This window comes from Lates calcarifer, linkage group LG6 (genome assembly GCF_001640805.2).
Source record: "Lates calcarifer isolate ASB-BC8 linkage group LG6, TLL_Latcal_v3, whole genome shotgun sequence".
In the NCBI taxonomy this organism is placed as follows: Eukaryota; Metazoa; Chordata; class Actinopteri; family Centropomidae; genus Lates; species Lates calcarifer.
Window position 1 is genome coordinate 27403397 of NC_066838.1, and position 12345 is coordinate 27415741.

Below are 12345 nucleotides of genomic sequence, written 5' to 3' on the forward strand. Positions count from 1 at the left end.
TCAGCTGTTTTAAGATGTAAATAAACAGCTGGAAACACAAAGACACAACTAACAAAGATGAAACAGTGAAGTCATGAAAGACTGGAACACTTTCTGCTTGTGTGTTTCTGCTTGTGTGTTTCTGGTTGTGTGTTTCTGCTTGTGTTGTGTGTTTCTGCTTGTGTTGTGTGTTTCTGGTTGTGTTGTGTGTTTCTGGTTGTGTTGTGTGTTTCTGGTTGTGTTGTGTACATTTGCAGCTCAGTGTGTTTTCTTCACTTGTATTTTCTCATCACTCTTGTATTAAAATCAGACGTGAGGCTGTGAAGTGACAAAGTGTGTATTTATATTATTTCCCCTCCCACACTCACATACACACATCTTTAGTTACAGTTGGTGCTCAGTGTTGAGTAATAATAATAATAATGATGATAATAATAATCATATAATATTCAAATATAGAGGTGTTACACTTTATACAAAATACCCTGCATATTACTGTCAAGTTTAAATGACATGAGGAGCAGTGATGTGTCACTGTGGACACCAGAGGGCGCCGCCGTCGCTCTGAGGGTTCAGACTGATCAGTTCAAACTCCAGGAAATCAGATCAATAATCAAAGTATCTGCAGAGGGATTTTCAGTTTGTTAAAAAGATCAAACCCACTCCTCTTTGGAGCCTCATAATTTCCTCATACTTTCACATAGAAACATGGCTGAAACTTTAAACAGGTCACAGGACTTTAGACTTTGTTGGGTTAAATCTTCATGTTGACAGCTGTTACAGTTTTTATGAAATCACAGTTTAAATTTTATATTTTATTTTTTACAGTGTCAGAGTTTATAATGGGTGTGTATTGCATGGAATGTTCTGGGTTAGAGTGTGTGACATCATCACTCTAACTGTACGGAGCCTAAACCATAAACAGTAAACAGTACGTATATATATATATATATATATATATATATATATATATATATATATATATACCACATATATATAAAACATCAGAGTCTTCACTGAAGCTCTGTGGAGCTCAGAGTGAAGAAATATTAAAGATGGGACTTGTAGTTTTCGAGCTGTGAGGGTTTGATTGATGAGGAGTTTTGGCCTCTGATCCACTGTTACAGCTGATTATCCTCCAGAAACCTTTGAGTTCTTATCACATGATTCAGTTTAATTTCCTGGAGTCAAAGCTGACGACAGACGGACGTTTAAACCCAGAGACTGGGTTCAGTTCTTCTAGAAGAGTTGATGGTGTTCGTATATACAGAGTCTGTAAATGCCCAGAGCTTCCTTTGGGTGTTTGTTCCTGAAGTGTTTTGGTTGACAGACAGTTGAGGGAATATTTGGCTGAAAGTCTGAACAACAAACCTGCAAACTGTGGAGTCTCAGACTGATGAGACGTTCAGGGACAGTTAGAATTCTTGAGAATTCCGGGGTTTCATATTCAAAAAGACTTTAACTGTTTCCAGTTAAGCTTTGACTGTTTCAGGTTCATTTGTCGATTGTTTCTCAGATTAATCAATCATTTGTTTAATCAGTAAAATATTGAAAATTGCAGAGGAACAAAGTGACGTCTTCAAACATCTCGTTTTGTTCGACCAAAACGTAACATCATTATCATGGATTTAATGTTTAATTTAATGTTGAAATGTTTGTTGTTGTTTGTTTTCCTCCGGCAGTTTGCAGGTTTCCACACAGACGTGGTTTTTATACAAACAGTCCTAAACATGAGTGCAAAGACATGCAGCACCACCCACCTCCACCTCCACCTCCACCTCAGAGCCAGTGAACAAACTGAAACATAACATGGCCGCTGTCAGTGTCCCTGACAGGGTGTGGTGTCAGTGACCTTTGACCTGACGACCACGGTCTACAAACCCAACGTAGAACAATAATAATAATAATAATAATAATAATAATAATGCATTCATGCTGTGCTGATGAAGACTCAAGTAAAGAGAAGCTGGAGCATTAAAGGTCTCGTATTCAGACAGAAAACTGAAGCAGTTTTCATTTGACTGCTACAAAGAAAAGTTCAGAGTCTGACACATGAACTCATCGGTTTTTAAACTCGTCTGTTGAAGCAGGAACGTTTAAGCAGCTGCACCTCGTCCACTAATTATCTTTGAGAATAATTTTTTTAAAGAGTTAAAGAGTCTTGTAAACGTCAGAAGATCCTGAAAATGTCCACTAACTTTTTAACATTTTATTATATTAATATTAATATTTCTTGGTAATTAAGTGTTAGTGTTTGATGTCTCCTGCGCAGACTGTGGAAACAGGTGACTGAAGTTAACTTTTATATGGAGCATAAAACAAAAACTCAATAATTCAACATGATGGTTTTGACTGTTTCAATTTCTGTTCACAGTTTAAATACGAGACGTTTAAGTTCAGCTGTGAGAAATATTCCACCTGTGCTGAGTGTCAGTGCTGCATTCAGGTTCATCAGATGAACTAAATTACAATAATCAGATTTGTTTTTTAACAGTACAGCTACTGTCAGTGTGCTTGACAGAGAGAGGACAGAGGGAAGAGGACGGAGGAGAAAATGAAGGGAAGGACAAGAGAGGAAGAGAGATGTAGAAAACGTCTGGAGTCAGAGGTCGACAGTTCAGCTGCTGCAGGAAGAATCGTCCAGTTTAAAGCAGCTGACGGCCCCGTTACAGGCCCCGACCCTCAGTTTGAGAAACAGATCTGAGGGAAAACGGTTCTTCTTCTTCTTCGGTTCAGGTCTGAATCTGTCTCCAGCTGCTGATCCACAGTTCAGAGGAAACTTTCTGAAGAATCCAGCACAGAAACAAACTGATGGTTTTTATATTTCAGCCCATTAAACACGAAACCTGCTGACATCACTCAGACAGTGAGGTCAGAGGTCAGAGGTCAGAGTCTCCATCACTGTGGACGTGATAAACAGAATGTAAACAGGTTAAAAACATGCCTCGCTGATATGAACTGGTTTCCATTCCAGAGTCTGACAGGCTTATTTTTACACTTTAAAATGTCTCAAACATGTTGATTTAAGTTGCTTTGTGGCCTGTAATTATGAACACGAGCAGATGACTGTTCATATTTTGTCTGGTTCAGTTTGTATCTGTTGATTTTTATGTGTTTTATGAGTGAATTTCTGACAGAGGAAAATAAACTGTTTTAAAGTTCTGAGCCATAAAATTCACGAGTTTCTGCAAAATACTTAAATCAAACTTTAAAATGCATGATCATCAGATACTTATATTTTTACCTTTAACTTCAATGTCAGTAAAAAGTGTAAAAATTTTAAATAAAGTTTCTGTGACATAAACTGAAGAAATGAATCCGATATTTAAAATCCACATTTTGACTCTTTTCTGTATTTAGATTATTTTCCTTACGTGATCAGGTGAAGGAACTCACTCTGAAAACTGACGCAGGATTTGTGATTAATGGGCTAAAAACAGCAGAATGGTCCTTTAAAGGAGAAACTGGTGAGCATCTTCCTGTCGTTCAGTCGTTTCATCAGTTTCCTCCTCCTCCTCTTTCTCTGCAGCCACGTGTTTGTCTCAGTCGCTGCTGTCTGTCTCGTTCCTCCAGACTCGTCCTGAACGTCTGTCTTTCTGCAGATTAAAACCTCCCCCCTCCTCCAGCTACCACATGTACGTCTTCGTCGTGTCGATCTGACTCCCCCCGGCCTCCTCCCCCCCGCCTCCTCCCTCCCTCTCCTCCTCCTCCTTGTCGTCCTTGTCCTTCTCGGCCTCGCTCTCCCACAGCGTGATGAGCGGCGGGTACAGCTCGTTCAGGGGGATGGACGTGGCGTGCTGCATGTACTTCTTCAGCGAGTGGCCGCAGGACTTGTGCTGCTGCACGCGGCGGCCCATGTAGACGACCAGCAGCGCCATGATGGACAGAGCAAACATGGAGCCCATGACGGCCGCCAGCGCCACGCTGCTGCGCCGCGACGCCACCAGCTCCACCGAGAAACCCGCCTCCTTGGTGGTGACGTTCAGACAGGAGGTGTGGACAGGAGAGGAGGCGGAGGAGGAGATGGGGGTGGGGGAGGAGCTGGGAGACGAAGAGGGGGAGGTGGGGGAGAGAGGAGAGGAGGAGACGGTGAGGCAGACGTGGTACTCTGTGGCAGGAAGGAGGTGAGTCAGGTTATACTCCTGAACATCCACTGGGACCTGGAGGGACGGAAACAGAGAGTTTTGAGCTGACAATGAACTCACCACAGACAGGTGTAGACAGGTGTTTACAGGTGTTTACAGGTGCAGACAGGTGTTTACAGGTGTTTACAGGTGCAGACAGGTGTTTACAGGTGTTTACAGGTGTAGACAGGTGTTTACAGGTGTTTACAGGTGCAGACAGGTGTTTACAGGTGTTTACAGGTGTTTACAGGTGTTTACAGGTGCAGACAGGTGTAGACAGGTGTTTACAGGTGCAGACAGGTGTTTACAGGTGCAGACAGGTGTAGACAGGTGTTTACAGGTGCAGACAGGTGTTTACAGGTGTTTACAGATGCAGACAGGTGTTTACAGGTGTTTACAGATGCAGACAGGTGTTTACAGGTGTAGACAGGTGTTTACAGGTGTAGACAGGTGTAGACAGGTGATTACAGGTGTAGATGTGTTCACCTTGGCAGTGTAGCTGATCTGAGGGTTGTCGATGTGCACGGTGGCACTGGCCCACCGGGGCAGAGGGAGGGGGACATCTTGCTGGTTCTGACCCACAGACCGAGCTCCTCCACTGGGATACAACTTCCACTCCAACACCACCGACTGAGCGTGAACCACCTGCACAGCAAACAGGAAGCAGGAAACAGGAAGCAGGTAAATCTCACTGTAAAACTGTAAAAAGCAGGAATTTTAAAGGTGAAGCAGGTACCTTTGCCAGCACCACCAGAGAGGCTGCACGGCTTGACGAGTTCCCCAGCCACGGCTGCTCTCTGCCGGACTCGTCGTCCCACCGAGTTCCCTCACCTGACCCCCAGCTCACGAAGCCCTGAGAGTCCACAAACACTGAGACGCTCTTTGTGTCTGCTCCCTCTGTGTTCCACGCCACACAGGTGTACACACCTGAGACAGACAGGAAGAGGTTCTTTTAATTAAAATGAACAAGTTCTGGTTGAACATCTGAAATGTGAACCAGAGCAGAGACTTTCCATCAGACTTTTTACTCTGATGTATATTTAAAGGGAAAAATCTTTTATGGCAGATACTAAATATTTAAAGGTTTGAATAAAGAATCGGCAGCACAAAGGTAGATTCAGAAAATCAGTATTTTCACATCTTCATTTAATATTCACCAACTTCTCCAGTTTAGTTCAGAGTTGGACTGAAACATGGAACACTGTGTAAAACCCAGAGCTTATATCAGGGGGACCTGCTTTTACCAGCAGGTGCTAACGTTAGCTAGGTTAGCCGGCTAAAGCTAGGTTAGCTGGCTAACCTTAGCACCTGCTGGCATCAAAACTGTAACGTATCAGCTGCAGCCATTTCCTCTTCTCTCCTCGTCACAGTGAAGCAGCAGAATGACTGAACAGTTTTTGGACTCAGATCTGTTCAAACATGTTGTTGCTTCATCAGTGTGTATTCCAACCACTGGGGGGCGCCACAGTTGAACCTGTGTCATAAACTCCATCTTCTACCTCCATTTGAACAACCCTCAGCATCTATTATTTTAACTCTGGTTTGACCTGGTTAGACCAGGACCAAGACCAGGACCAGGACCTGCTCCCCCTGCAGGTCGGATGTGAACCAGACTGACCTGCGTCCGATGGCTCGGCGTGTTCGATCACCAACGCTCCAGGGTCCAACACACGATGCTTCTTCTTCTTCCTGCTCAGGCCACGCCCCTCCTCTGATATGATTGGTGCAGCCACTGCCTCCGAGCTCACCTGACCAGGTAAAAGACAGGTGTATGATTATAATTGGATAAAATGAATCAATGCACACACACACACACACACTTTCTGAAACCCCCTCACCTTGTCTCCATTGGGCGTGACCCAGTAGAACTGGGGGGCGGGGTCAGCGTCCGCCCAGCACTCCAGGGTGATTGGCTGCCCGGTGCTGACGTTCATGGCTGAAGGGAAGGAGTGAGGAGAGATGTGAGGCAGGCAGCTGTTGGCCCCGCCTCCGCCCCAACCGACTGCCACCACCTGCTGCAGCTCCCGACCAATCAGGTGAGGCGGAGAGGAGCAGAGGGTCATGGACGACTCCAGCAGCTTGAGATGCGACTGGTTGCCGAGGTGCGGCCCCCAGGAGGAGAGACAGTCGCATCGCAGGGGGTTAGAGTGCAAAGACACCTCCTCCAGGGAGGGGAGGGAGGAGAGGAGGTCTCCAGAGAGGAGGTTGAGCTGGTTATTATGGAGGAGGAGAGTCCGGAGAGAGGACAGGTCACTGAGGAGAAGGAAAATGAATAAGGAGGGAGGGAGATGAAAAGAAAACAGTTCATGTTTGAGATTTAGAAAGATTCATAAGAAAACGTAAAATCAAGTGCGATGAATAATAAATGTGACGGTCGTCACCTGAAGGCCTGCGGGTCGATGTAGGACAGACGAGGATTGCTGCACAGCTCCAGTTTGGCAATTTCTGGAAGGTTCTGGAAAGCCGATCGTTCTACCATCAGCAGCTCCTCCATGTTGTTCAGACTGAACCCAAACAACAATCAACAGTTATTCTAATACACAACCTGAAGAAACTTAATTAATTCCTCCAGAAGTAACACGATTTCTTCAGGACTGCCCCCATCACATGGAAAAGAAGTGATAGAAATAGAAAAGATAGAAAGACAGAAAACATTTCCTCAGACTCAGGATGGGATCAGAGATATATTCTCAAACTGACCTGAGCTCCTCCAGATGTGGAAGGTTCTGGAAATCTCCCTGCTGGACTCGGCTGATTGGGTTCCTGTTCAGGTCCAGGAACTTCAGGTTAGGGAGGACACTCAGAGCATCCCGGGGAACAGATCTGCCACAAGAACACCATCATCAACCTCACCCAGAACGGTCAGAGAACATTACAGACAGAGACTGACTTGAGCCAACAACCACACTCAGACTCACCTGAGCCGGTTGTCATAGAAGGAGAGGCTCTCCAGGTAGTCGAGGCCCAGGAAGGCAGCGGAGGGGACAGAGGCCAGTCCCATCCCAGCCAGCACCAGGCTGTGGAGGCGAGACAGAGGCAGGAAGTTCTTCTCCTCCAGACCCAGGATGGGGTTCTCCCCAATCATCAGGATCTCCAGAGAGGGCAAGGACTCGAACCAGCGACTGTCAATGGCCACCAGCCGGTTGGAGTTCAGGTGGAGCCTTCAGGACAGAGCAGAGGGCAGAAAACTGATCCAGACAGAGCTCTGATCAGTGTATCAGGACATAGGAGAGTTTAGTAGGTTTAGGTGGTTTTAATCGTCATTGACGAGGTTCTATGGGTCACTTAGTTTTAAGGTGATTTCTGTGGGTCTCTAAGGTGGTCACTGAGAAGGGTCTAAGGTGGTTCTAACCAACCTTTAGATGGTTTTAACAGTCCTTGGAAATCTAATTGTCAATGGGGAGGTTCAGGGGTCTTTTTAGTAATTTTAGTGGTATTTTAGGAGGTTGTATCACTAGAACATGTGGTTCTAGTGGTAACAGAGAAAAGGGTCTAGTCCTTTATGAGGTTTTACAGGAAGTTCTTTATATACAGTAGCTCCTTTAGATGGTTCTAATGGTCCTGTGGTAGGTCCTGGAGGTCAGTGAGGTGGTACCAATGGGTCGTTAGTGATCATTACAGATAGTCAACACAACTTTAAGGCAATCCTTTTGGTCAAAGACGAAGCTGTAAGTGGTCCTGTGAGAGGTACCTGTGGTCTCTGAGGTGAATCTAAGGTAAGGAGATTCTAGAGGTAATTTGGGGGTCTTAAGGTCTTTTAGGTGGCCCTGCTGATCACTGAAGAGGTTCTGAGTGTCCTTTAGTTGGTTTTCATTGAGTTATAGAAGAAGTGTTAGTTACCGCAGCAGGTTGGAGAGGCCGGCGAAGGCTTTGGGTCCGATGGAGGAGATGTGGTTGTGGTTGATGTAGAGCTCCTCCAGACTGGACAGGTTCCTCAGACTGAAATCCTCCAACTCCTCGATGAGATTCTCCTCCAGGTACAGAGTCACCAGCCGGGCCAGAGAGGACAGACCCATAGAGCTCACCTGGACCGAGAGAGAGACAGAAACCAGGTCTTTATGGAGCTGGTTCTGTGCTCGGAGGCATCGTCGTGTTTAAACAGAAAACAGGTGTGTGCACCTGTGTTACCTGTGTGAAGTGATTCTGTGACAGGTCAAGCTCCGTCAGGTTGGTCAGACTCTGTAGCTCAGTGGTGATGGAGGAGATGTTGTTACTCTGCAGCAGCAGCACCTGAAACACAACATCAGCACAAATTCAGTGTTACCTGTGTGTTTACCTGTGTGATGTCAGTGTTTACCTGTGTGATATCAGTGTTTACCTGTGTGATATCAGTGTTTACCTGTGTGATGTCAGTGTTTACCTGTGTGTCAGATGAAACGTTGGCTGGGACTCTCTGCAGGTGGAGCTCGTTACAATCAACCGTCCTGGCCTGGTGATACACAGACTGTGGGGTGTACCAGGGCCGTGTCTCACACACACACTGCAGAGGGCAAAGCACAGCGCCACCTACAGGACACAACACACACACACCAAACCTCTGTGTAGAAACTGGCAAGTTAAGCTGATTTTCATGTGCAGATCATCACAAGTCACTCTGCTCTTTACCTTGGCTAGCCCCACCCAGTCCGGCACACACTGATGATGTCAGGAGGCTGAAGAGGAGCACGAAGAGGACTGCAGATCCCATGGTGCACTGGGTTGGAGGAAGTGTAAATAATGACAACAGCTTCCTCCAGACGGTCAGCAGAAGACGAGTCTCATCTGCAGCTGCACAGAAACAAAAAGGAAAATTTTAAAGGAAAAATGAAAGTCTGACCTTTTTCTGGTGCAGCCAGATTTAGCTTAGCAATTAGCATTAGCATTAGCATTTAGCATTTAAATGTTGCTTCAGAAGATGAAAACATGTGAGAGTTTAAAGTGGGACAAAGTACGTCTGGAATAATAATGTTTATGAAATGGCATCCTTCACACACACACACACACACACACGCTGTACAGTTATACACAGCTCATTAGCAGTAACTGTGTCAAACTCAACCATCAACACACAGCAGCAATTAGCCTGACAACACTGAGTGTGTGCGTACTTGTATTACTGATGTTTTGAGGACATAAATGTGTTTACCCAGTCACACTGTGGGGACTCGGCCTCTTCAGGGGACAGATCAAGTCCCCATAATGTCAAATTAAATTTCGACTTGGTTTAAAGTTAAAGTTAAGGTCAGACTCCATGTAAGTCAATGTAAGGTCCTCTGAAGTGATGGAAATCCAGTGTGTGTGTGTGTGTTTCAGGAATAAACAAGGGATTTGTTGTCGGCTGCAGAGAGAGAGAGAGAGAGAGAGAGAGAGAGAGAGAGAGAGAGAGAGAGAGAGAGAGAGAGAGACTTTGATTTGATCATATTTGTCACCGGGCTGCCTCCTCTACACACACACACACACACACAGTCACATCACTTCAGGGGACCTTACACTGACTTTAACTAATCCTAACTTTAATCTTTAATCTAAACCCAACATTAAACCAAGTCTTCACCCGGAAACTCACCTACAGGGACAGGCCCTAAAAGAGGTCAAGTCCCCACAATGTATGTAAACAGATATACATCCCACCAACATGAATAATACAAGGCACGCGCACACACACACGCACGCACACACACACACACACACACACACACACACACACTGTCCACAGACTGTTGTTGTCGTTGTTGTTGGGACAGTGAACGGGGACACCTTTGCCTCTGGTGCCATGGCAACCGGCCAGGAAGTGACACAGGAGGACAAAGGGGGTGGGGCCGACCTCTGAGCTGCTCTGTGATTGGTCCACTCACTGTGTCCCAAATACACACTGACTATAGTCAGGACACTGGAAAATATGAATATACTCTGTGACAGGAAGTAACTGAGTATATTTACTCAAGTACTGGACTCCACTACATTTATTTAATAACTTGAGTTACTTTGCAGGATCAGATTCAAAATATAAATGAATTAATAAATTATTGTATGTTGTTATTAAGTTCTGAAGTAGTGAACCAGTGCAGTATTTAAGTGATGAACACATAAATATTATAATCCAGTGATTTAATATTATTCTAATGGGCCAATCTGTGTAAAAAGTACTTTAGCTTTTGGTACCTTCAATATATTCTGAAGTTCATATTTTTATACTTGAACTCAGTCTGAACTCTGACTCTGACTTTCAACAGATCTCCAGTGTGAAAACACGTCAGACTGAAAACCTGCTGAGAATCACAGTCTGCATCAGTTTAAACCTGTGTTCTCTGGGTCACATGATCACACTCCACTGATCCTACAGAAGCTAACAGAAGCTAACTGAGGCTAACAGAGGGTAACAGAACCCCAAGCCATCAGACTTTTAAACACTTAAAAAATTCACTTCCGTCTGTATATACTCAGTGCTGCTGGACCCATATTTAAATATTTAATATTTAATCTACACTGCTGTAAATCCTGCTGTACATATTTAAGATTTATGTATATTTATTTCCATTCTGCCTGCAGAATTTTTGCAGAAACATTTGCACTACACTGAAACTGTAAAAACTGAGGTCTATGCAAATGAAATTTCGTTCTGTATACACCTGCTGCATACTGAATGACAATAAAAGTCTGTCTAAGTCAGAAGCTATCAGACCTGGATTTTCTTTTCTGTTCCTGTTTGTCTCAGCAGGAGTTTGTACTTTCCGAGGTGGACCATGAACACAGCGCAGAGAGACTGATGTTCAAACCTCTGAACCTCCTTCTTCTTGTTAGACTGAAACCTTCTTCAAACCCCCCCCCGGCCTGCTGCTGAACTGATGGAATATTGATGAGATGATATTAATTATTTAACGAGCTGCGAGCGCCTCGTTAAGTGTCGTGCTGCAGAGGATGTGATTGGAGGAGAAGCAGGAGATGCTGGTTAATTAACTCTGAGCGGTCAGACACACACACACACACACACACACATAATGGTCTTCTATAGTTGTGAGGACACTGATTGACATAATGCACCCTTTAACCTGAACCTTGAAATCAGGTCTTTGAAGTTGTGAGGACCGACCATAATGTCCTCACAATGATGGTTTATGACTAAAATTTGTCCTCACAGCTGGAGGGCACATTAATACAGAACCCACAGTGATTATGAACTCCGACCTCATGAATCTGTTTCTAAACTGACTTCATAAAGATTTCAGAATAAACTGCTGGATGACTTCATCCAAAAAAAAAACAGATTTTCTGTTTGTCTGAGCTGAATGATCTGAGTTTAAAGTGAATAAACAGTGAATCACAGACAGGGATCACAGGAGCAGTGGACTGAACCTGAACGCACCGTTTCATCAGAACTGATATTTGCTGATGATTGTTTTTCCTGCTCCACAAACCAAACATGAACTCTCTTAACCAAATTTAACTGAACGTAGTTCTCACTGAAAGAGATGAATGGATGAATCTGTTTTGATTCACAGGTAATTCACCTCACTTCAGCAGAAGAAACGTGCTGATAGAAACAGAAGGAAAACACTTTCAGGAGCAGCTGCCTCTTCAGGACAGCCACTCGCTATCAGAAAGTGATGAGACGGGCGGAGGCTAGCTGGTTAGCATGCTAACTGCAGTAGAAGAGAAGCGGTGATAGAAATAGAAGGAAAAGACTGAGGTTGTTTTCCACCTCTGAGTAAAGGAATAAAGTTTGATGCTGAACTCATGACGTTTCTTCAGACTGGTCGGTAAACAGTTGCTAATGCTAACGTTAGCTATGAAGCGATAGCAAAAACTTAAACATAACTGATCAAATATTTACTGCCCAAAAAAAGTCCCAAATATCAAACTGAAGATTTAACATTCATAAAGTTCTTTAAAGTTCAGCTGGATCCAAACCTTCCTCAGCGAGCAGAGCAGTCCAACCTGTTTCAGACAGGTGAGCGTCAGGTGAACCACATCAGGACAAATCACTGCTCACCTGAAACAGGTCCATGTTGTGACTGTGAGAAACTGTTTGAAAACTGAGGCGACAGAACAGACGAGAGATTTTATAAAGGAGCAGAAACGTTACTGTGGAAACCTCCTGAATCTGAAAGTCAAGAAACTCTGACCTACTTTCATGGAAGGATCATTACGCAACGAGGAGGAGGAGGAGAGGAGGAGGAGAGGAGGAGGAGGAGGAGGAGGAGAGGAGGAGGAGAGGAGGAGGAGAGAGAGGAGGAGGAGGAGAGAGAGGAGGAGGAGAGAGAGG

General features: G+C 44.6%; 1 protein-coding gene across 3 annotated transcripts in view; it reads right to left on the minus strand.

The window, feature by feature from the left end:
- Positions 1-298: 298 nt before the first annotated feature.
- Positions 299-12345, minus strand: part of si:ch211-180f4.1 (uncharacterized protein LOC100144405 homolog) — a 13904-nt gene continuing 1857 nt past the window's right edge. For all 3 annotated transcript variants that reach the window (XM_018670785.2, XM_018670787.2, XM_018670786.2), the window contains exons 2-13: positions 8709-8870; positions 8464-8609; positions 8232-8333; positions 7944-8128; positions 7022-7264; positions 6804-6926; positions 6485-6607; positions 5942-6356; positions 5722-5851; positions 4840-5030; positions 4590-4748; positions 299-4139 (exon numbers count right to left, since the gene is read on the minus strand). In XM_018670785.2, the coding sequence (XP_018526301.1) occupies positions 3606-4139; positions 4590-4748; positions 4840-5030; positions 5722-5851; positions 5942-6356; positions 6485-6607; positions 6804-6926; positions 7022-7264; positions 7944-8128; positions 8232-8333; positions 8464-8609; positions 8709-8870 (2513 nt within the window). In that variant the 3' untranslated portion in view covers positions 299-3605. The remainder of the gene's footprint in view (positions 4140-4589; positions 4749-4839; positions 5031-5721; positions 5852-5941; positions 6357-6484; positions 6608-6803; positions 6927-7021; positions 7265-7943; positions 8129-8231; positions 8334-8463; positions 8610-8708; positions 8871-12345) is intronic.